Below are 23,467 nucleotides of genomic sequence, written 5' to 3'. Positions count from 1 at the left end.
TCTGCCCCACCTCCAGGCATGCCAGTCAGGGGGATTACATCGAGACCTGAGCCTGAGACCTGAGGGGCCTCCAGATCTAGCGGGAGCCCAAGTCCGCTGTATCCTGAGGTCTACCGGCAAGAGGCAGAATCAGTAGCAAAAAGGGATATGGGGTGAGGGGCGTCCCATCGGGAGAGCAGAGCGAGAGCGAGAGCGAGGCCGCAGCACCAGAGCAGTCTGCCTTCCTCCCACCTCGATGCTGGGAAGGAGCTGGGATGCAAGATGCCTTCGCTTCAGTGCCCTGGGCTCCAATCCTCGTTCTGCTACATGACCTTGGCCAAGTCACGCCGCTTCTGGGGCCCGTTTCCTCCTCTGTAGAGGAAATGCTTGGATCTCCAAGGTCCCCCAGCCTTGACTTGGGGGTGGGGTGGGCCTGGTGGCCCCCACGCCGGTCTCCTCCGCGTAGCGGACGGAGTGCTTCTGTTCCTCCACAGCGCCAGCCCCTCAGCCCTTATCCCGGCCCGGGGAGGGCACGCAGCTCGCCTAAGGCGCCTGAGGGCTCACGGAGGGGCCAGGGCTGGGAGGGGCCCCAAAGCGACGCTGGAACCTCGAGCTGGGGGCGGGGGCGGACAGGGCGCTGAATAATGAATGAGACTTAATTGGGCCCGCTCTGCCGGGCGGCGCGCTAAGCTCGGCAAACAGCTCGGGCGGCGGCGGCCGCCGCTGGACAAACAAACTCGCTCCCGGCGCTGGAAGTGGGGTGGGGGAGTCAGGGGTGGAACGGGGAGGGAACGGGTAGCCCGCCTGGCCCCTGCGCCGCCGCGCGCCGCCAGCTTCGAGGGCGGAGGAACCCAGGGCTGCTGGGCGGCGATGGCCTCCCAGAGAGTGGTGGTCGGGGACGGGGCTCAGGGTTCGATCCCTGGAAGCGAGGGCTGGGCGGGGAGAGAAGCGGATTGTGCGGTCGGAGCCAGGGGCCCAGGGGCGACAGGAGTGAGCGGAAAAGATGGAGAAACGAGTGGAGGGCGGAGGAGAGAGGGAGAAGTGAGGGAAGAAAAAGCGCACCGGGGGAGGGGCTGTCGGGGTGGGGGCGGGAGAAGAGCAGTTACCGAGAGGAAAGGGAAGACTGATGGAGGAACAAGCGAAGGGAGGCGCGAGGGGCCGGGAGAAGAAGAATTGGAGAAGAGTCAAGGAGAGGGATGGGAGGTGACCGGAATGAGAACGAGAGGGCGGCGGGGCGGGAAGGAGGCGCCCCTGCCTCCGCCTCGCCCCACCGCGCTCCCGCCCTAGCGCTCTCTCCCGCCCTAGCGCTCTCTCCCGCCCTAGCGCTCTCTCCAGCCGCCCGCACTCACTTTGTCACAATTACGGGGCCGTCACTCGGCCCGGATTGTTTTCCCCAAATTGTTGTTCTATAAACTGGCGCGGGGTGGGAAGTGGGGGGATCTGACAAGCTCAAGCGGGAGGGGAGGGTCTGAACTGCGGTGGCGGAGTATCTACCCACAAGCCGACCGGGGCCGGCAGGTGAATCCAGAGATCCACGCGGGAACTCTGGTCGGTGCCCCAGCCTCGCTGCAGGTCCCGCTTTTTTAACCTTCCCGGCCCTTCTCAGCCTCGGCTGCCTCGGTTTCCCCAACAGAGGACTGTGAGGATTGGAGGGCAGGGGCCCTCGCGGCCGTTGTATGTGGGGCCCAAACTTCCCCGCTCGCCCATTCTCTTTTGTTCTTGATACCGCGGCCACAGCGGGAGGGGGTCTATCCCAGCTCAGCCGTCCCCAGAGCGCCCCTCGGATGCCTGCTCACTCCCGCTGGATGGCCAGACTCCCACCCCCCACAGGTCTAGGCCACCCCTTGCCCCGCCCGCGCCCTCCAGCCGCTCGGTGCCCCCACGCCACCTTGTCCCTCAATTGCGCAAACATCTGTTGCGCGTCCACTGTGAGCCAGAGCCGCGCCAGCCTTCCTCCCCCCGCACCTCTCCCCCGCCACCCGCCCCTGCCGGCCAGCCCGGCCTGTCGGCTTCGTGACAGCCGCCGCCGAAGCCCAGGCCCCGCGGGAGCGGCCTGAGAGGAGCCGCCGCATGGCTGGCTCCGACACCGGCCTCCCCGGCGGCTCCAGGGGCAACGGAGGGTGGCGGCCGCTGAAGCGAGACCGGAGCCGGCCCGCAGAGTTGGCAGAGCTGGGCCGGGGAGGGGGGAGAACCCCTGCGCGGGCCTGTCTCCCAGTCTCTGAGGCCTGTCGGTCTCCTCATTCCATTGCCCTAGGGTCGGCCCGGCCGGGAGACCGCCGGGCTCCGCGCGCCTGGGACCGGGTTGGCTCCCGTGCCCCCTCCCCCGGTCCGGGTGATTTACACGCGGGCTCGGCGCAGCGGCCGCTTCCCAATCAGGAATATCGACCCCGGGCGGAGCCCCCCGGGGCCGCATCGATCCCTCTAAGGCTCGGGATTTAAAAATGTCAAATTTGCCTTTTCCAGGCGGGCGGAGGGGCGGGGGGGGGGGTGGAGGTGGGGGATGGAGGAGGGCGGCTGCGGGGGTGGGGGCGGACAGCGGGGCATCGACCAGGTGCCTGTGCCCTGAATGAGAAGCGACCAGGTCGTGGCCATCCTTGGGTTGCAGTCGCCTCTATACGGGGGCAGGAAGGAAGCCCTGCTTCCTTTCCCATTCCCATGGGCCTCACCGTTGCATTGGCATATTCCCAAACGGAGAAGCCACAGAGGAACAAAGGCATCCCCCAAAATGTAGGGAGACAAATTTGGAGGAGATCCCTAAACATGGGCACAAGGAGAGGTACAGAGAGAAAGATATAGAGGCTCTTCCTAGCTATGAGGAAGAGCAAGGCAAAGGGAAGGTGGCTGAAAGATACACTGAACAAAACGGGAGACCAGAGATCCAGAATCACCCCCCAGCTCTGCCCTATAGACCCAGGAGATTCAGGACTGGGAAAGAAGTCAGGTTAACCTTTTGGTGTGTTTAAGAGTGGGGGAGGACAGAGCCAGGTGAAGAAAGAGTTATTAGAGAGAGGAATCGGACTAGAATTAGCATTATTCTCCCAAGGTTTCAACTAGTAGCTGGACCTGAGATCCAAAAGATAAGGGTCTCAGGGGCCACTAGCCCAGGTTCCAAAGAGGTCTGATGGTCTGACCCCTGCCTGAGATCCACGTCCTCCCCTCTGACCACCACCAGCCTGGGGAACTAAGATGTGTTGGAGAACACATCCTGTATGTGATGAAGACTGTGTATATGTAGGGGTGTGGACTATAGAAAACTCTAGTAACCGCTTCCTGCCCGAGGACTCAGCAACTGGGTCTCCAGGCTTTGGAAAAAGCATCCATTACTTTCAGGAAGGTTGGGGAAGGGGTGATGTCTGGGGTGGACTTGATGGAAAGGAGCACCTGTCCACACCAGCATCCTCACAGTTAACATCTATCCCCCCCACTCCCAGCAGAATACCTCAGCTGTCACTGTGCACCCTGCCATTTCCTACAGAACTGGAGCGAGCTGACAGCAAGTAGTGTGTCTGTGGGGTGGGGGCAGCGCAGACACGAAAGAAGAGGTTGCGGCTGATCCTTAGACACACACAATAGACACCACCACTGACAAAATCAGGTCGACACATTCCTAAAACTGACCCACACTGTCACTGACGTCCACGTATGACTCACACGCATCAATCCCTGTCACACACACCACCTCTGTGCGCGCAGACATGCACAATTCCTCCCAGGTCAGGCTGAAGCGCCCAGTCCTAAGGCCTGTCTACACACTTTCTTAGACCTTAAATCGCCTAACCCAAGGAGAGGGCTTAGGTTCCCGCCCCCACTCCCCAAATTCTACAACCAGAGCCAGCTCCAACGGCCGAGAGGCCGAGCTCAAGGAAGGAAGTCAAGTACCGGGGCCGAGGCGAAGAATCGGGAGCTGACCGGTCGGTGGGGCTATTAAACGCTTCCCTTACTCTCCCTCCTGCCACTGGCCTCTTTCCGGGCACGTCCACTCGCTGCTCGTCCGGCCCGCCGTCAGCCTGTCAGTGGAGTAATGAATGCGCGCTCCGGGCCCCGGGCCCCCCCGGAGTCGTTCATCACTGCCAGCCACCGCCCACCTCTCTGCAGCCCGCCGGGAGGGCTAAGCGGCCCAGGCGGCGAGAGCCCCTCTCCCCCCACCTCGACCACTAATTGTCAGATTGAGATGTTGATTTGTCAGCTGGGAGCTAGCGCCAAAGAATCCGCGGTAAAACCTGGACTCCTTGAACTTCCTCTCGGCTGCGTGCGGGTTCGCCCAGCCCTAGAGCTTTTCTGGATTTGACGTGGATGGGTTGGATTTCACTTAGGGATGGGCAATAGGAGCGCAGTATCACTCTATTCCGATAGGAGGCGCACCAGGCTACAGACCCTCAGTTTCCCTAGGAAAGCTCGTCTTGGGCGCAGTTCCGCTTGTACAGACCGGAGGCCCTTAGGGCTTCGTCCCCCAGTCTCCCAGCAGGGGGCGCCTGGCCCACCACCTTCTTCCCTTCTGCAGCTAGATCCCTGCTTCCGCACTGGAAGCCCCCAAGGCAGCGGTCCCCCAGTCCGCCTTCAGGTCACGCCCGGGGCCATATCCTGCCCTCTCTTTCTCCTGCAGGTGCCTCCGGCCTCCCGCAGCCCTCGGTTCTCCCTCAGGAGGCGCCCCTGTTGCAGGTCCGCCCTCGCCTTGCCCTAGGCGCCTAGGCTGCAGTCCCACCCCCGCCCTCTCCCCAGCCCGGGCCCCGGAGCTCCCCCGGCGGCCGGCTGAGTGACGGGCGGCCGGTGATTATGCGGAGGGGGGAGCGGGGTGCGCCGCGGGCGGCAGCGCTGACCCTTCACATTTCCGATCCGCCGGGACCCTCATCCATCCGAAGCTGCTCTTTGTCTGGCCGCCTAATTGCCGGCGGACAGGATGGATGGCGGGACCGACAGCCGCGGAATCCCTAATAAAGGCCGCGGCCGCCGGGGAGGGAGCGCGGAAAGGAGGGGGAGCAAGAAGGAAGGGATGGAAGGAGGTGGGAGGAAGCACCGGGCCGCGGCCGCCGACTCAGAGCCGCTCACAGTGTAGCCAGGCCGGCCTGGGGTGCAGGACCAGGCGTCCCGGATGGACCCGGGTCTGGGCGCGGTGGATATGGGTCTTGTTAAGTGTCCTGCTTGTTCGAGAAGAGGAAAGAGCCGCGAGCAGAAAGAGCACCCTAGGGCCGACCCCGCTTAGCCTTGCCCTCGAGGCTTCGAGCTTGGCGCTGCCTCCTGGGCTCCCGGGTCTCGCCAGCTGGCGCCCCTCCCTCGGCCGCCCGCACACCCCCTCCTCTGCTCACCTGTCGGTCTCCCAGCGCGGATCCAATATCCCGGCGGAGAAATGAGGGGTCTGACAGCTGTCTGTGCTGCCGCTCGCCACATTTCATTAACTGGAGGCTGGAGCGGGCGGATGGTGGGGGCGAGGGGGGAGCAAAAGGAGGCGGAGAGGGAGGCCAGGGCGAGGGGATGCACCTGGCCAGGGGTCAAGGGCTGCGGAAGTAAGTCAGCAGCGCGATCTTGCCCGACAGACACCTTGGAAAGTCTCTGCCCGCTCCCGGCGGGGGCCAGGAGCCTGCCCTCAGCCCAGTGGGCACTAGCGCGGCCCTTTGAACCCCAGGCTGCACGGAGTTGCGGTGCCAGGAGGAGTGGCAGCCCTAGGGCCTGCCGACCCTCCGCGCAATGGGGCAAAATGTGCGCGGGACCTTGGGCCGAGACTGTTTTCCCACCGGTGGTGGGAGGAGAGCGGCCCCCTCAGCTCCACCCCCCTGACCCGGCCAGCTTTCCTCCCTTTTGCCTCTTGAAAACTATTTTCCTCCGATTGGTTTCGTTTCCTTCTCCATACCTATTCTCTGCCCACTCCTCCTTTTGAATGGCTCCTCTCCGCAGCTAACTTCGTCCGACGGTTAGCCAACAATTGAGCACCTGTTGGGTGTCAGTCTCCATAGCGCTGGGGTGGGGGATGAGGGACACTGAGCCAAGGCCCTGCCCTGTTGGCCTCACTCACATAGATCTCCTCTGAGACCCGTTCAAATCTCACTCCTCACCCCTGCCCTGCTTCTCTCCCCCTTCCACCGTCTCCATCTCCGTCTCTCTTCCCCAGGGCACTGAGATCAGAACTCTAGTTCTAGGCCTGCCACCTGCAGGGTGATACAAGGCAAGCCATTTCTCCTTTCTGGGCCATTGCCTCATTTGTAAAAATGGAGCCGCTATATCCACCTCTCAGGGGTGCTGTGAGGATGCAGTAAGAACTGGCATATGGAAGCCCTAAAATACAGCAAACACTCAATTGTATGGTTTCCCTTTCCATCCCCTGTCCTCTCAGGTGGGCAAAGTTCCTTTCTCTTCATACCAGGGGTCTGGTACCAGGCAACCCAGGCTGCTTCAAGTTCTGTGTGCTCTTACATGTGGGAGCTGGAAGCCAACGTGTGTGTGGGGGGTGGGGGCCACACTATAAATTACCCCAAAAAGTGAGGAAGGAGAGAGTGCAAGCAAACAAAAGTGTTTCTTAGATCGTAATGTGACATCAGCCAGCTGGTTTCTCTCCTCTTACAAATGAGGAAACTGAGGTTTGTGGAGGTTCCCCTGCTAGTGACAGGGACAGGTCACACTGCTAGGATCTTTCCTCCCATGAGCCCTCTATTGCTTGTCTCCTCACTCCTCTTCTTCCCTTGGGGGGGTCTGGGTCAGTGATGAGGAGTGTGGGAGAAGGAACAAAAAGAGAGAACCTTCAAGGAGCCAGGACCTTTCCACTAGACTTCATAAAATTTTAACACAAAAACTTCCTCAGAGTAGAAAGCACACATCACATGCAAATCATATGCTAATCACATGCTAATCCAAAGTCTAGTCCTCAGAACTCTGACACACACCTGGCTGTAAGCTCTGGGGGAAATTCTTGGGAGACCCCTGGGTTCCAGGACAAGACAGACAAGAGATGTGTTCCATTTAGGCTCAGGTTATGGAGTTAGGATTCATTTTAGGATTGGAGAGGAGTCAAGTATATAATTTGGGATTAGGGTCGGGGTAGTGCAGAGTCAAGGGTGGAGGTTAAGGTAGGATTCAGATTGGGCTGTCTTTTTTATTTTACTTATTTATTTTTAAGTAAGCTCTACGCCCAAAGTGGGGCTTGAACTCACAACCCCAAGATCAAGAGTCACATGCTCGTCTGACTGAGCCAGCCGGGCACCCCTGGGCTGTGCTTTTAAAGAGGGGAGTATAGGGGACTCTTTAAAGGCCTCCTTTCCCTTCCCCTTCCCCCATCAGACTCGTCCCCACCTCCACTGTCCTTGCCACGTCCTGCAGCACACCCTTCTCTGCCTACTTCCCTTCCCAACCACACCACCTCCCTGGGGTCTCCCAGTTTGGCTGCCTGGGGAGCTCTGGATAAATCGTCCCAGACCCCAGCCTGGGCCTCAGCATTTCCTCTTGAGCCCAGACACTTGGCTTCTGGCCCCAGGGGCACTGGCTGGCCTTGACCCTACCCAGGTCCCTCATCGGCCGAATGTGACAGCTGCAGGGGAAGCAATAAGGACCTGGTGAGCTGGCAGCTTCATTCCAGAGCGTGGGGAAAGAGCAACAGAACATGAATAAATTCATGGAGCTGGCCCCTCAGCTCCCTGTGAGCCAAGCCTGCTCCCCCCCACCACACAGACCCGCTGCCGCCTGCAGCCCTGCTGGTCACCGCAGCTCACAGCCTGGGCTGGGGACGGGAGGAGAAGGGACGCTCCAGAGAGAAGAGGGCTGGGACCTGAAAGGGGCTGAGGTGAGGGGCTCAAAGAGAGGGCCTCGGTGAGTAGGAGAGTGGAAATGGGGCTGAGCAGTGAGGGCCTCTGGTCAGCGGAGGGAGGGCAGGGGAGGGGGGAGGAGGAAGGAGAAGCGTGGCAGGACCTGGGGACGGTGGGGCTTGAGGATCGGGCAGGGTAGGCCAGCCTGAGCCCTGGCCTGCTCTCTCCTCTCTGATCCATCCATCATCCAGCCTGGGGGAGCAGTTCTGGAATTAGACATGCACAGGGCCGACATGGCCCTCAGCCCCCCGAGGAAGACAAATGGCGACAAAGACCTTGAATAAAATTTGTATTTATGGTTGGAGGAGGAGGCCCCTCCCCCACTGACTGCCAATCCTTTCTCTCCCAACCCTTTCAAGCATGTAGGGGCCTCCCTCCACACCGGCCGAGCCTCAGCAACCTCTTTCTTCCTGCACCATTATGGGCTGGGGGTTGCAGGAAAGGGGTTTAGAAAACAAGATGAGGGGAATCACCTTCCACCCAATAATCATGCCCTGGTGTGCCCCATGCCCTCCATTTTGCATAACTTATTCCTATATATTACAGTCCTGGCTTATCCTAGTCAATAAGAGATCCTTTGCAGCTGTCCACCTCCAGGGTCTCCAAACATCCCCACTTTTGCCAGTCCTGGAGCCCCTTTTCCAAACCTCTGGCCCTAGGGTCCCTTGTGAGCAAGAAATTTCCTCCAGAGGTGGCAGACCCTAAGGAAGGATTCAGCCACTAGCTTTTTTCCTGAACTCTGACCCCTCACAGAGGGGGATCTATCAAAGCTTGTGTCCCCTCTTGGTCACTCGGAAGGACAGAAACAGTCACCTCTCACAGGAGGGTGCCCAGCATTTAATTTGCATTTTAGTTGTGTTAATTTGCATAATCAATTTCAAATCCCTCCCTCAAACATTTACTATGTGGGATCCAACTTCTTTGGGTTGCCATCTAACCACAAATTTTTGGGAAGCGGAAAGAGGCAGAGATGCTGGATCTGGACAACGTCTGGGACTTGGGCAGGAGTGGTGCTGGGCTGGGCTGGGCAGGACAAGTGGGAGACTACAGCTGCTTTCTGACTCTTTCTCCCCAGTAGATTCTCTACTTTTCAGTCCTAAAATAGGAGAGATGGCATTCATGGGGCTCCACATTTAAGGGCTAAGAGGAAGCCAAATACAAAAACCTCCCTTCAGACAGCACGTGCACACACACACACACACACACACAGCACACACACACAATCCACAATCCCACTTACACAGAAACACACATGGCCAGGGTCCCATGGCCTCGTCCACACTTGACAGCGCACTGTCACAATGCACAGACCCAGAGCCTACCACTCTGTTGGAAGAACCGCCCCGCCCCCGCATCTTCCCCACAGTTGATATGTCACATTGGAGTCCGAACACGGACCTGGGTGTCTCTCTGCAGCGCGCCATTTACATTTCTCTCTCAATCTGTCAACCTGTCTCGGCTCTTGTCTCTCTCTCTCTGTCTCTGTCTCCCCCTCTCCCGCTCTGGGCCTGTCAGTTAGTCTCTTTTCGAAGCTTTGTCTCTGTCTCTGCGTCTCTATCTGGCTTTCTGTCTCTGATTTCTCTGTCGCTCCTTCTCTGCTTTCCTGTCGGTTTCCTGCTCACTCCCCCAGGCTGATCTGCTTTCTCTCTGGTTCCCTCACCCTCTCCGCTGCTCTGCGCCCCCCCAACATTGGGGGTCGAGGGTACGGGTGGCTGGAAATTTGCCTTTTCCAGCTCAGGCCAACATGTACTCGTTGAAGCTTTTACCATATGTTATTGGGTCACGGCACTGAGGGTCGTGGGGTGGTGAATTTCTATCTTTTATCGCCCTTCTTGTTTGTGGGCTTTTCTTTTGGCGGGGGGGGTTGCTTTTTTACCTCTGGAATCCACCTCTGTCTTCTTTCTGTGTGTGTATGTCGACCCCTTTTTATCCCATATCTATTTCTGGCTTCCTCCAGGTTCTGGGAATACCAAACTCAGGGTGGGGTGAAAGTAAAGATTGGGTGGGGGCAGTGAATCCCTGCAGAATCGGCTCAGAACAGGCAGGAACCGAGAAGCTGGGGGGGACGCGGGTGGGGGCCTCTGCCTGCCCCGCCCCCGCGCTTCCCACTCTGGGCGCCAGGGGTCGCTCCGCCCCGGGCCGCTTATACAGGCTCCCGCCGCGCAGCGGCTCACACCACCCGCACTGCCGCCCGGGGGAGGGAGGGGAGGAAGGTTAGGGACGCAGAGAGGGAGAGCTCTAGCTGGAGAGAAACGCGGGGCCAGGGCTCTAGCAGGGGCTGGGGCCGCGACTGGGGTAGAAAGGTGCGTCAGTGCTCGCCAAGAGCCAGAGCGCAAACCTACGAGGAGGTCGCGTCCGGTGGGCGCCACCCGCAGCGCCGAGCCCGGGACGTCCAGAGCGCTGAGAGTAGTGCCCCGTTCCGGCCGGGAGCGATCCGTCTGGGTAGCCGGGGACCTAGGCGCCGCCATCCTGTCCGGAGAGCAGGCATCCTAAGATCTGTAAGAAACCGGCCGTCCGCGAAGCCGCTGATTTCAGGCGCTCGGGAACCTTAGGCTGAACAGGAGGGTAATAGAGGACCACGGGTTTTGAACCGTCGGGAGCCCCCTGGCCCAACCCACGGGGGGGACCTCCGCCTTGACGGAAGGTTGGGGGGACGGCACCGCTGAGGCGGGAGCCCGCAGGGGCGGGGGGGCCGGGCGCAGCCGTCGGGGGGGTCCCGACCCAGGCCCGAGCCCGGCCGCCGCCTCCGGGGCCCTCGGAGAGCCCCGGGCCTCCGCCGCCATTGCGCCCAAGAGTGAGGAGGATCTGCTGGCCCTGGCCGCTTCGCGGCTGAACCGCCGCAAGCGGGTGGCGGGCGCGGCCGTCGGGGTGGCCATGGTGCTGCTGCTGCTGGTGGCCATTCCGCTGCTGGTGCACAGCTCCCGCGGGCCGGCGCACTATGAGATGCTGGGTCGCTGCCGCATGGTATGCGACCCACACGGGCCGCGAGGCCCTGGACCCGACGGCGCGCCCGCCTCCGTGCCCCCCTTCCCTCCGGGCGCCAAGGGAGAGGTGGGCCGGCGCGGGAAGGCAGGCCTGCGAGGGCCCCCGGGACCCCCAGGTCCCAGAGGGCCCCCAGGAGAGCCGGGCAGGCCAGGTCCACCGGGTCCTCCCGGCCCAGGCCCTGGCGGGGTGGCGCCCCCTGCCGGCTACGTGCCGCGCATTGCCTTCTACGCGGGTCTGCGGCGGCCACACGAAGGTTACGAGGTGTTGCGCTTCGACGACGTGGTGACCAATGTGGGGAACGCTTATGAGGCGGCCAGCGGCAAGTTCACCTGCCCCATGCCAGGTGTCTACTTCTTCGCTTACCATGTGCTCATGCGCGGCGGTGACGGCACCAGCATGTGGGCCGACCTGATGAAGAATGGACAGGTGAGGTGCCCCTCCCCCACCCAGGCCCAGAGTCGACCCGGTAGCTTTCTAAATCTCCCTGCACTCATTACACCCGAGGCCTGCATTCGAACCCCTCTCCCAACAGCGTCACTGAGTCCAGAAACGCCAGGCTGCCAAGAACTTATAAATTGCTTCATTTAGCCGAAGAGGAAGTGGGGCCAGAGAAAGGAAATGACCTGCCCAGGGTCTCACTGAGCGTTAGGAATGGTGTTAGACTCAGAACTCAGGACTCAAAGCTTAATGTCTCTACAGCTGCTAACCTCACAATCCAACTACAGGCAGCCCTACACCAAAACTTCTTTGGTGTCGCACCCTGCCAGCTAGCGTCTTTTCTCGTCCTGTCTTGGGCCACCCTCTCTTCTGAGGCAGCCCTTTTGGCTTTCGGGTTTCCCAGCCTCACGGTGGGTGAGTTACCTGGAGTCTGGCTCCTTCGAATTAGAATGGAATCCAGGTCTCTGGCAATGAGCAGTCAGCAGCTGTTCTCATGGGGAGGCATTCAGCTTGAATTTTCGAGTAAAATGTAAAGAAAGACAACACTCGCCCAGGGCCTGTGACCAATTCTAGAGCTGGCCTTACCCTGAGCTAATACTGAGTCGGTAGGCAGGGGTGGCACTCGTGTAGCAGTTCACGGGTCAGCCAGGCAGCATGATGAAAGGGATTTGGCGGGGGAAAGAGGCAAAGGACAGATAAGGCAGAAGCTTTGGACCCTGGCCTGGTTCTGTAGGCCCCACATCTTCCCAGGCAACCTCTGGCCTCCAGGTTCTGCTCCTCCCTGTCCCTGTGGTCAGAGTTGGAGTCACTGCCACCTTGGCTTGGGAGAATAGCTCCAAGGACTCAGCTGGAGCATGGGGACATGCAGAGAGGGAAGGAGAGGCCGCAGGGGTGGGGGTTGGTGGAGGCGCCTGGGCCCCACAAGCTGCAGGGGGTAAGACTGGGGCTAAGCAGTGACCTCTGAATGCCCTGCGCCGCCGTGGGGTGGTGTTGACCGTGGCGCATCAGGCCTGCTGGTCCTGGAGGTCCGAACCCCGGTCCTGCTATGGCTGCAGCACCCTCCCGCTCCAGGACTAGTAGGCACTGCACTGGGGTCTCCTCCCAGCAGGGCCGCCCAGGAACCCAAGGAAAAAGAAAGTGTATGTGTGTCTGTATGGGAGTGAGAGCTGTATGTGTGTAAGAGAATGAGAGTGTGTGTGCATGATGTGAGTGTGTCTGTGGGTGCAGGGTATGAACGTGTGATAACAGAGCAGTGTCTGTCTGCATGTGGCACTGAGTAGGTGTGTGTGGTCTATGCAGGGTATCTGTGAGCAGGAGGAGGGGGTGAGTGTCTAGAGTGTGCCGGTTTCCGAGGGGGCGGGGCCCCGAGGCTCCCACTCTGTATTCCTCGGCGCGGGCGCTGCGGCCCTGGGGACGGTAAATAGTGATTAGAATAATGATGAATAATTAATGAGTTAATAACCAGCCCCCGCGGGACAGGAAGAGGGGGGCTGGGGAAGGGGCTGGCAGCCCAAGGCGACCAGCAGCAAGGCCAGAGGGAGGAAGGGGTTACCTGTTGGGGTGGAAGGCGACCCCCATGTCGTGGCGCCAGTGGGTGCTAGAAGGGGAAAGGGCACCCAGAGGCGAGAATGCATCATTGCACCTTCCCGTGGCCGGCGCCCTTGCTTGCATGCTACAGACACACCTGTGCCCTATCACTGAGGGAAGGGGACGAAACTTTAGGAGGTCAGAGCGGGTTCAAAATCTTAGAAACTATCCTACAGGCTAATTTTATTGTTTAAATTATAATAATAGCAAACCCTATACAGCGTTTTCTAGATGCAGAGCGCTGTTCTAAGACTTCATATGTAGTAACTCATTTAATCCGAACAACCTTATGAGGTCGGCTCTATTATTACCTCCCATCTTTTGGTTCAAACTGAGGACCAGAGAAGGCGTGAAACTTGTCGAGTGGCACAGCTAGGGAATGGCAGTGCCTGAGAAGCTCAGCGCTCTCCTGCCCTCTCCCTGTCCTCCCTAACCCCTGCAGTCCGCTCCCCTGGTGCCGCCTTCACAGGCCCAGCGGCACCGACTCCGCCCAGCGCTTCTGGCCACCGCAGCTCCGCACAGGCTGAGGGGCTCGTTCTGTTCTCCCCCGCTAGGTCCGGGCCAGCGCCATTGCTCAGGACGCGGACCAGAACTACGACTACGCCAGCAACAGCGTCATCCTGCACCTGGATGTGGGCGACGAAGTCTTCATCAAGCTGGACGGCGGGAAGGTGCACGGCGGTAACACCAACAAGTACAGCACCTTCTCCGGCTTCATCATCTACCCAGACTGAGCAGGGCCCCCACCCCCCGCACCCCGCTCGCCCTTCACCTCCGCTCCCCTCGTCACCCACCTTCAGCCGACCCCACCCAAGGCACCACCCCATCCTTTGAGAGCCTGGCGGCGGGGCGGACCTCCAGCTCCCGAGGCGGCCTTGCTGGGTGGACTCTCCACGCTCCGGGGTGGAAGTGGCTGGGGACAGGAGGAGGCCGGGCGGAGCAGGAGCCGAGCGGCCCTGGAAGCCCCACCCCCACCCCCCGGGGTCAGAGTACGCGCCCGTGAAAGCCGCCGGAGAGTGGCGGAGGTCGGGGCCCTCTCTAGGGCGGGGTGCGGGGGGGGAGGGGGGCTGGGGAACAGCTTTACGGGCGGGAGCTGCAGGCGGAAAGGAAGCCCTGGCGTTTGGTGGCGGCCGTGTGTGCGGGGGTGGGGGGGGTGGAGAGCAGAAGCAGGAGGCCGTCTAGGTGGGAGGAGAGGAAACGTTGGGCTGGCGCTTGTCCCCTGCCACCACAGCTTGCTCTCGCCATCCTCTCCTCCCTTCATCCTCATTTTCAGGCTCCAGGCTCCGGCCTAGCAGCCTTCCCGTGAACTGGAACAACCAGTGAATTCTTCCCCAGCATTTAAAACTCATTCTGTACAGTCCCCACTTCACCCCCATCCTGCCTAGGCCCTGGGGCTACAGCTGCTGTTACCTCTTCCAATAAAGTGAAGGTGGAGAATGTGTGCGCTTCTTAACTTGGTGCCGGGGAGAATGGCTGACCCTTTCCCTCACTCCTCTCAAGGACTCTGGTCCTACCACTCTGCCAGAGGCAAAGGTTTACTAATCCCTGGCAAGGCCTGTCTGCGGGGGTCGAGGGAAGAGAAGGAGAGTAGCCCAGGGCTTCTACTCTGACATAGAAAGGGAGGCGTATCAGCTTCAGGAGAGCTCTGAGGCCTCGTAGTGTAGGGAGACGCCAGCCAGAATGGCACTAACACGGGGGGAGTCCAGAGATATGGCTCTGGTGCTTCTGCTCTCTGCCTGATGCAGGGGGAGTTATAAGAAGAGGAGCTCTAGGGGAGGAGGGAGTGGATGTCTCCTGGGAGGGGCACTGATCTCAAAACGCAAGAAGAGCGGGTCCGAAAAGGTCCAGATTTGCCAGTCCCCCACTCCCCCAATTCACACACGCACTCCTAGAGCTTGCTGAGGAGCGGGGCGGGCAGGAGAGGGACGTCTCCGGGACAGCTTCTAGGTGAGGCCGCCTGGGGCATCCGGAGAGCCCAGGGCTTGCCTCTAAGCTGGAGGACACTGCCACCGTGTGGGCAATTGGAGAGCAACAGCTGTAGCGGGCCTAGATCAGCCCAGCGGGAAACAGACACTCTGGACACTTGAGAAACTTTATTGAAGGGTACAGTATGGGCTCCCACTCTCATGGGGCGGACAATAAATAAGGACTAAAAGGAAGGAGCAAGGCAGGGCAGGAGGTGGATGCATCATGATAGAGAGTCCTGTGGGGCAGCAGAACCAACTGGAGTAAAACACTGGAGAGAGAGAGGACTGTCACAGCCCCGCCATCCTTGAACCATGGCCAACCCTTCCCCACTGACCTCTGCGGAGAAGCAGAGACTGGACCCCTGCCCCCGCCCCCTCCCCAGCACCCGCACCACCCTGTTTTCCACAGGCATGCTGTGCAGGCACAGCCTGGCTGCGGATGGGGGGCTCACCAGGGCATCCTGCCACTCAAGTAGCGTGGCCACAGGGTTGGTGCAAACCCGGGTGGGGCCTGAGGGTGGGGCTCGGCTGGTGTAGAAGGCACATTCATCATCCAGGCGGGCCTCATGGAAGCAGTGGATGGCAGTCAGACATGCTTTGAGGCGCTGCCTTAGGGCCAGGGTTCGAGGGGCAAGACTGCTGGGACCTGAGGGCGGAGGGCCAAAGAGACTTCAGGGCAGGCTCTGGGGTCCTATACTCCCACCATCTATGGCCCTTTCCCACTCCCCCACCAGGGGCCAAGCCAAGTAGGAGCATGGAGCTTGAGGTGCAACTCCTCCTTTCTTCCTGAACGAGCGCCAGGCTGGGGCAGGGTAGGTGGAGAAAAGAAAGCATGGGACCGCCTGGTGCGAGGTAGGGGCCCCGCTCCCAGTGAGAGATGAGGACCTCCTTTGTTCGCAATCCCTTCTGACCAACTCCTTACCTGCCTGGCCTCTTGGGGGCCTCAGAGACTGGAGTGAGTGAATAGGGGGGCTGGCACAAAGTGGGCGTTGAGAGGAGAAGATCAGGCTGGTGGTCGCTGGAGCCCACTGACTGCAGCAGGGCTGTGGGCTGGACTCTGGACTTCTAGGTTCCAGGGAGCAGGCCTCTGATGCCCCAGGTTCTATCCTAGGGGAGGGCTCTAGGAGTCCAGTCTGCCTGTGGGAGTCTCCCTGCAGGCGTCCGGGCTCTACCAGAGGGCAGGGCTCTGATACCTCAGGCTCCCTCCTATGGCCGGATTCTGGGGGCCCTGGCTCTGCTGAAGGGCAGGGCTGAGCTATCTCCAGCTTTGCTCCTGGGCAGGGCTGTGCTTCCTCACACTTGTCTGGAAGGCAGGGCTCTGCTAGCCCCGAGCCCTGTAACAGTTCAGGAAGGTGTAAGGCCCCTGAATTCTGCTCTGGGGCATTCAGGGTTCTAGAAATCTCAGCCAGCAGGAGCTGAAGTTCAACCATTTCTAGAGAGGAGCCTCCATTAAGGGGGGCACACTTGCCCCCAGCGAGCCCTTCTACCTCTTGTCGCAACAGCTGCTGCAGGATACTGATGCGCTGTGGGCAGGAGAAGAGCACCCAGGGTGATGTCAAGGTGTGGGTTCAAGTCCCCACCCACACTGTCCTGCTCCCATCCTCTCCTCTCCTCCTGTGTCCCCTTCCCAGCTCTGCCACTGCCAATCAGGCCTCAACGCTGGTGCCCACACACACCCACCTGCATCTTCAGCTCCTGGAGCTTGGGGGTTGTACTAGGGTGAGGAGTCGCCACAGGGGGGTTCCCAGGCCCCTCCTGCGCCCTCATACAACTCTCCTGGTCAAATAACCGGACTGCAATCTGCTCCTGCCACGTGGGAGGAGAGGGGCTAGGTGAGGAAGCCAGTCTGGGACGGAAAGAAGATCAGTCTGACCCCACCCGCAGGAGGAAGGGATCGGGTTAGTTGAGAGGCCCTAAACTTAGATGAGGAGGGGCAGCAGAGAAGCCCAGGGAGTTGGAGAGTTAGTAGCTTTTCCAGAGAGCCCACCTGCCTCAAACTGCTGGGATCTCAGCACGGAAAAAGGCTTCAGATACTTACCCAGGGCAGGGCAGGCTCTTCCGGGCATGATTGAGGGGAGAGGCCACTCAAACCCTGGGCCTGGGACAGAAGGGAGACATCATAACTCTCCCTGTACCCGTCCATTCCCTTCCTCCCCCGCCCTGGCCCAGGTCAGGTACCTCCCCTGCTTTCTCTTACCTGCTGAACCCTGGGGGCCGATAGGATGGGTGTGAACTGGGTTTTGGGACGAATGGCAAGACGCCGCAAAACCGAATAAGAGGTCTGGGGAGAGAGGAAGATGGCTGAGCAGGAGCAAAACCTAGACCTGGCAGGGATCCCAGCCAGACTGTTCTGCCCTCGCCCAGCCCCCGGGAGTGGTGGATACATACTGGAGCTGAGGGGCCAGGAGAGGGTACACGCTGAGCCCGTCCAAAGGGTGATGGATGGGTGATGGAAGGTGGTGCCCCACGGCCAGGGGAGGGTATCAGGTGGGAGGCACTGCTGTCCTGTGGGGAGGAACAAGGTGGAAGAGTGATCGCTCCCCTCTGCACTCCCCTGTCTCCCAATTACAGCAGCCAGTGTGATTCTTTTAAGACCTAATCAAATCCTGTCTCTCCCTTGTTCATCGCCCCTCCCCATGGCTTTCCACTCATTCCAAGGAAAAGGCACGGCCTCACAGTTTTCTAAATCCTTACCCAAACTGATCTTGCCATCACCCTAACCTCACTTCCTGTTGTCCTCCTTATTCTGCTTCAGCCTAGCTGGAGTCTCCTTTCTGCTGATCCTTAAACACATGAGGCACATTCCCGCCTCAGGGCCTTTGCATCTGCAGTTCAGTTGGCCTGGAACATTCTTCCCCCGATATCTGCATGGTTCACTTCCCCAACTCCTTTTGGTTTTCACTCAAATATCATCTTCTCAATGAGATTTCCCTGACCAATCTATTTGAAATTGCAATGCCCCCTCCCCAACTCCCACACCCCCTTCAGTGTCTACTTTCTTTTCACTCATCGCCACCTGACATGCTATATATTTTACATATGGGCTTGTTTGTTTGTTTGTTTGTGTCTCCCCCTTCTAGAATGTGAACTTATTTGCTACTGTGTATCCAGAACCTAGAGTACTGCTTGGCACACAGTAACTAGTCAATAACTTGTGGAGTCAATGAACATCAGATCTGTCTCACTCTCAGCATTGATCTGATGTGTGATACAAATATATACCAGACTGTGACCTCTCAGCCCCAGGCTCCAGACAGCTGGTAAGCAGAGACTAGTCCTACTCTGGAGAGGCCTTGGGCCCATGGGGCAAACACAGACTCAATTAACATCCCAAGGCCCACCCACAATCCTCAGTGCTGGCCAGTGCCAAAGAATTCCCCCAAACATCTCCCCTGCCTCCCCCCATCCCAGAAGGGTCTCATCTCACCCTGGTGTAGGTTATCTCTCTTAATGGTACCCGCTGGGCCAGACCTAGGGGGCCCCCTCCTCCTTCATCTGAGCGAGTAACAACTTCATGTTCTCCTTCAGGAAGAGAGGGAGCTAGGAGGAGACAGGAAGTTTGCTGTAGTGCTAGAACACACACCAACATCTGGCACCGGGTTTTGCCACCTCCAAAGAGGGTGTGCCAGTTTGACAGCCCCCACTGTACCATCAGGGGTGGGGACCCATCCAGCATCCCCCTCAGAGCCCAGCACTATCTCAGTAATCACTTACTAATCTGAACACCCCAAGTGGGCTAGGGATGTGATGATGGCTCTTAGGGCTGAGGACAGAACAGTGAGTGGAAGGTAAATCTTATAGGAAGTGGCAGAGAAAGGGTTGAAGTGAGGATCACCTCCTTTGACACAAGTGCAACTGGGCAACCTCTGGCCTATCAAGGTCCCTTCCTTTGCAGCTCCTTCTGATATGGCCTTCCCCTCGAGCCCCCTCCCCACCTGCTGAGCTTTCTCCAACTTCAGGCAGCCCATCTGCCCCTGTTTTCTCCCTTGGCCAGACACACTCACCAGGCTGGACTGGGGTCTCCAGGAGCAATCCTGAGGTCTGGTGCACTGAAGTCCTGACAACAATAAGGACAGAAGCTAGCAGTCACCGAGTACCAAGTATGAGCTGGGCACTTTGCTAAGTGCTTTACGAACGTCATCTCATTTAAGTCTTTGCACAACAACCTCTAATGCTACAAACATTATCCTCATTTGACAGATTAAAGAAACTGAAGATCGGGGGTTAAGGCAAGCTTACTCTAGTAGGTGCTGAGAGTCAGGAGTCAAACCCAAATCCCATTTATTGCCATAGTCTATGCTCCAGCTACTAAACAAAAGAGACAACATTTCTCATTTCTGTTCCTTCTTCCCCCTCAAACTGAAAAAAACTGATGTCATACTGAGACCTGGATGTGGAGGTCTGAACCCTATTCCACGGGTTCACCCTGGGCAGTCACAGGTTTCCCCCTTCCCCTCCCTCGGTTGCTGGGAAGTCTTAAAGCTACTGGAAAACTCTAGCTCTGAGGGACACCTGTATCAGACATTGGATCATTCTTTTCCAAGTGATCCTCTCCTCCTCACCGGCTGCCGCCACCTGTCACTCTTCTTAGCTCCTGGAAACTGGGGTGAGCAGAGGGGTGAAAGGAAGGTCCTGAAGGTGGAATCTGACCCATGGGAGCAAGAGGAAAAAGCAGAATCAGAGGTGGGCCCCAAACCTTCAGGCCTCACCACCAGCCCCATCAGCATCCAAAACTGCTCTGGCTCATCAGAAGGTATTTTCCCTCCTAAGGGCCAGCTTTGCCCCAGGGAGGAGCTCACAGAAGCACTGAGCATCAGCCCCTCAAGGCACTCACCAGAGTCTCCAGCCTCTGGGAACACAAGGTCCGGCCGCGGGGTCCTGGTCCCTCCAGCCTCGAGAAGCAGGAAGCCCTGGCAGGGTCCAGTCGGTGGGCAGGGGTTCTAGGGGCTAAATATGCAGAGGCCCGGGCACCCTGACACCACAAATGAAGCTATCAGCACAGGCTCAGGACTCCCTCCTCAGTCCATACCAGCCTGATTTCCTCGTATCCTCTCTGATTACCTGGCCCCTACGGATGGTGCCTCCCTGGCTCCCTCGGATCAGTACTCTCTGAGCCAGACTGGGCTGGCGCCCCAGGCGACAGCTCTTCACCCCCTCACCTGACAGGATGGTGGCCAGGGCTGCAGGGTCGGCCACAAACTCTATGGTCCCTGGAGCCTCTGCAAGAGAAGAGGAGAAGGAAAGTGAGAAGGAGGAAGGCTGATGGGGCCAGGGGCTGCAGCGTAGCCATCTTGAGGTGCAAGGGTGAGCCGAAGAGACTCATATTATTGAACTCAGCTCACCAAAGCTCATAGAACTTTACTTTATGTAAGACACTATTCTGGGCACTGGGGCTCTGAGATGAATGAGAAAGCCCCCATCCTCAAGAAGTTACCATCAAACTATAAAGAGGTGACAGGCTCAAGCCAAAGTAAGGACACGCTATAAAAGAACTGTGAAGTATTAGAACACAGAGCAATTGATTGTGACTGAGGGAGCTGGGAAAGGCTTTAGAAGAGATAACATTTTTTTTTAATTTTTATTTTATTTTTTTTAAAGACTTTTATTTATTTATTTGACAGAGAGAGACACAGCGAGAGAGGGAACACAAGCGGGGGGAGTGGGAGAGGGAGAAGCGGGCTTCCCGCTGAGCAGGGAGCCCGATGCGGGGCTCGATCCCAGGACCCTTGGGACCACGACCCGAGCCACAGGCAGATGCCTAACGACCGAGCCACCCAGGCTCCCTGAAGAGAGAACATTTTGCGGAAAAAGAGAGAGGGCTTCTAGGGGTAGAGAGCTGTCCTGGAGCAGGGTCCAGGACTCTTAAGAGTAAGCAGGGGACCAGGGTAGTGGAAAGCTCCCAAACCTCGCAGCACCATCCCATTCCCCCAAGCCCACACAAGGAGACTGGGTGTTTTCAAGTCTCCAACAGGTACCTGTCTGGGGAGGGGGCCTAGGCCCCACATTTTGTCCCCCAGGGCTAGGCCTCAGTTCCTCCAAGGGGTTCCGGAGCTGAGTGCTCCCCACCAATCTCTCTGATTTCTCTGTTTGATGTGTGACTTTCCGCCTGGGGCCTGCTGAGTCGAAGCTGAGCTTCTGCACCAATCTCTGGGGGAGAGGAGGACAAAAAGCTGGGGGTCAGCTTTGGGGTGCATTGGTGGTATGTGCTGTCTCCTTGCAGCTACTGTCTTCACCCAGCAGGCCCCTCTTACCTTTGGATCTTGGTTCTCCTGGTCCAGGGCGCAGGGTTTGACTGTGGGGAGAGGCGGGCGTCTCTGAGAGCGGACGGGAATCTTGCTAGGAGTAGGAGATACACCCCTGAGGACAGGATCCTTCGTGGCTTGGAGGGTGGTCATGACGGCTACAGCTGAGATGGGGAAGAAAGCAGGACCTGGGATCAAAGGTCAGCCAGTTCGGAGCATCAGTTCTGACATTCCTGAAGCTCCCACCTCCGCCCAAACCCATGTGCCCAGAAGACCTGATGCTTCCAAGGCCGCTCCAGGAAGCCGCTCCCTCCAGGCACCCCGATCCTACTCTTTCGCTCCAGGACCCCGAGCTGCCTCTCTTCCCTATGAGCCCCGCAGCCCCCATTCCCTCCAAGATCTCCATGCCGCACCTTCCTCGGAACCACTCTGGCTCACCCCCCACTTCATTCGCTTTTTCTTGACTGGCTTCAGCTGCAGCTACTTCCCCAGTTTGTAAAATACGCCGAGCGCCTGATTGGCTCTTCTGCGCTCCCGCGGGGGCGCGTGACACCTGGCTGAGCAGTCCAATCCACAGGCTTCGGAGGCGGGGCCAGAAGAAGGACTAGCTGTCGAGCCGCTTTCTGGCCAGGAAAAAACTGACCCGACTCAGTCAGCCAATCCGAGAGCGGAGCGCGGGGTGGGAGGCGGGAAAAGAGAAAGGAGGGGGGCGTTCCGAGGCAGGGGAAGGCGTGGCGCTCCGAGTCCCAGCCACAACGGGCGTTGCCTACTCTCGCGAGGTCTGGAGACTGCTGGCTGAAGGATTGTTCTCGCGGCCTTGGGGGAAGGGCTGGCGGTCCTGAAAGAGGCTAACGGTGTTGGAGGCTGGCGGGATCCCCAGAGCCGACTCTGACTAGAGAGCGGCTGAAACTCTGGGGACGCAGTTCCAGACACGTATAGGAAACGTCTTCTGCACTTTCTGCCTGGGAGGATGAAGCGCCTCCAAACGGACAGAGAGGGCTGGAGGGAATAGAACTGAGCCTAACCAATAATAAAAATAAAAATAAACCATCTTTGGGACACTTGGTGGCTCAAAGTTGGTTAAGCCTCCGACTCTCGATTTTGGTTCAGGTCATGATCTCAGGGTTGTGAGATCTAACCCCACGTGGGGCTCTGCACTCAGTGGAGAGTTCTCTTGAGATTCTCCTCCCTCTCCGCAGCCCCTCCCCCCCCCGCTACTCTCTCTAGGTAAATAAATAAATCTTAAACAAACAAACAAACCATCTTTTTCTCACAGGAGCCTCACAACCCGGTGAGGATTGGTCTCCATTTCGCAGATAAACAAGACTCAGTGTCACTGGAACTCATTCAACACCCACAGCCTGGAGGACTGGGGAGAGGGGCGTCACCTGCCTATTATTGGCAGGCAGGGGTGTGAAACAGAGGGAACCTAGAATACCCTGGTTACAATGGAGTGGTGACCTCTAATGGACGATGGGAAAATGGGCGATGGTTTCAAGTGTACAGGACTCTGGTAGATTTTCTCCCTGACTACAGCGGATTCTATTATTCAAGCCAAGAACCAGGAGTCATTCTCGAACTCCTCTTTCCCTCTCCTTACGATCTCTCTTTCACTCTTACTACTTTTCATTTCATATCTTTGCAATTCATTTACTTTTTTCCTCTTCATTACCACCTCCCTAATCCACCCTAATCTCACCTAGAGGATTGCAAGAGTCTTCCAGCCTCCATTCTCTCTTGCTCTCCACTTTAATACATTCACCACATAGCAGCTAGAGCAATCTTTCCAAAATTGCAAATCTGGTCATGTTACCACTGTGCCTTGACTGTTCCTCACTCACACTCTGCATCTTATTCTCTGCTTTCCAACTTCATTGCCTCTTTGAATTCCTCAAACTCCTCACGGTCCCTCTAGTCTCTCCGTCTGGAATGCCTTTGTTGCTTCCACTTTGCCTATTCATGCCTCCAAGTTGATAGTCACTGTTACTTCCTTTAAAGGTCTTCCTTGAACCCCTCTATTCACAACCTGCCCTGATTTTAAAAAAGATTCCTTGGTTCTGTGCTCTCAGAGAACAGTGTTTATTTCCTCAGAGCATGCATCTCAGTTGATAATTGATTATTCATCAATGTGAACATAATATATTGTGTTTATTAAACTCCATCCCCCTGCTAGGCCTCCATGAGGGTGGTGACCTTTTATTTTTGGCTTACCATCATATTTTCAATGCCTGCTTTGTGCCTGCCTTGTAAAGTACTCAATATTTGTTGAATGAGTCAATGGAGGGATGAATAATTGATCAAATGAATGCATGGAGTGACAGGGAAGACCTCCAAGGAGTATTATTCGAACTTCTTTAAAAGAGAGAAGGCGGGGCACCTTTGTGACTCAGTTGTTAGGTGTCTCCCTTCGGCTTGGGTCATGATCCTGGGGTCCCAGGATTGAGCCCCACATCAGGCTCCCTGCTCAGCAGGAGGCCTGCTT

The 23,467-nt window shown here is 58.1% G+C and overlaps 2 protein-coding genes across 2 annotated transcripts; one reads left to right on the top strand and one right to left on the bottom strand.

Moving 5' to 3' along the window:
- Positions 1–10,640: 10,640 nt before the first annotated feature.
- C1QL4 (complement C1q like 4) lies at positions 10,641–13,510 on the top strand. Its single transcript, XM_028125409.2, has 2 exons — positions 10,641–11,177; positions 13,331–13,510. Exons 1-2 carry the CDS (start codon positions 10,641–10,643, stop codon positions 13,508–13,510), a joined length of 717 nt encoding a protein of 238 aa, XP_027981210.1.
- A 1,373-nt stretch (positions 13,511–14,883) lies between these two features.
- On the bottom strand, positions 14,884–21,464 carry TROAP (trophinin associated protein). The gene is made up of 15 exons (XM_028125590.1): positions 21,399–21,464; positions 20,995–21,173; positions 20,719–20,890; positions 19,805–19,962; positions 19,578–19,715; positions 19,306–19,388; positions 18,748–18,800; positions 18,171–18,283; positions 17,132–17,248; positions 16,941–17,024; positions 16,782–16,841; positions 16,424–16,549; positions 15,666–16,266; positions 15,196–15,389; positions 14,884–15,012 (listed from the first exon to the last, which is right to left on the bottom strand). The coding sequence occupies exons 1-15, from the start codon at positions 21,433–21,435 to the stop codon at positions 14,965–14,967; spliced, it is 2,163 nt and encodes a 720-aa protein (XP_027981391.1). The 5' UTR covers positions 21,436–21,464; the 3' UTR covers positions 14,884–14,964.
- Positions 21,465–23,467: the final 2,003 nt, after the last annotated feature.

The sequence above is a fragment of the Eumetopias jubatus genome, unplaced genomic scaffold (assembly GCF_037043125.1).
Source record: "Eumetopias jubatus isolate StellerSeaLion01/CBP00866 unplaced genomic scaffold, mEumJub1_p1.0 scaffold_8, whole genome shotgun sequence".
Taxonomy (NCBI): domain Eukaryota; kingdom Metazoa; phylum Chordata; class Mammalia; order Carnivora; family Otariidae; genus Eumetopias; species Eumetopias jubatus.
The sequence above is the reverse complement of the archived record's forward strand: the minus strand, read 5'-3'. Positions and strand labels throughout refer to the sequence as shown.

Coding starts and splice junctions, on each gene's coding strand:
- C1QL4 (XM_028125409.2), top strand. CDS start 10,641: ATGGTGCTGCTGCTGCTGGTGGCCATTCCGCTGCTGGTGCACAGCTCC. Junction 11,178..13,330: donor ACCTGATGAAGAATGGACAG/GTGAGGTGCCCC, acceptor CTCCCCCGCTAG/GTCCGGGCCAGCGCCATTGC.
- TROAP (XM_028125590.1), bottom strand. CDS start 21,435: ATGAAGTGGGGGGTGAGCCAGAGTGGTTCCGAGGAAG. Junction 19,963..20,718: donor TAGGCCCCCTCCCCAGACAG/GTACCTGTTGGA, acceptor CTTCTCTTGCAG/AGGCTCCAGGGACCATAGAG. Junction 17,249..18,170: donor GAGAGATAACCTACACCAGG/GTGAGATGAGAC, acceptor TCCTCCCCACAG/GACAGCAGTGCCTCCCACCT.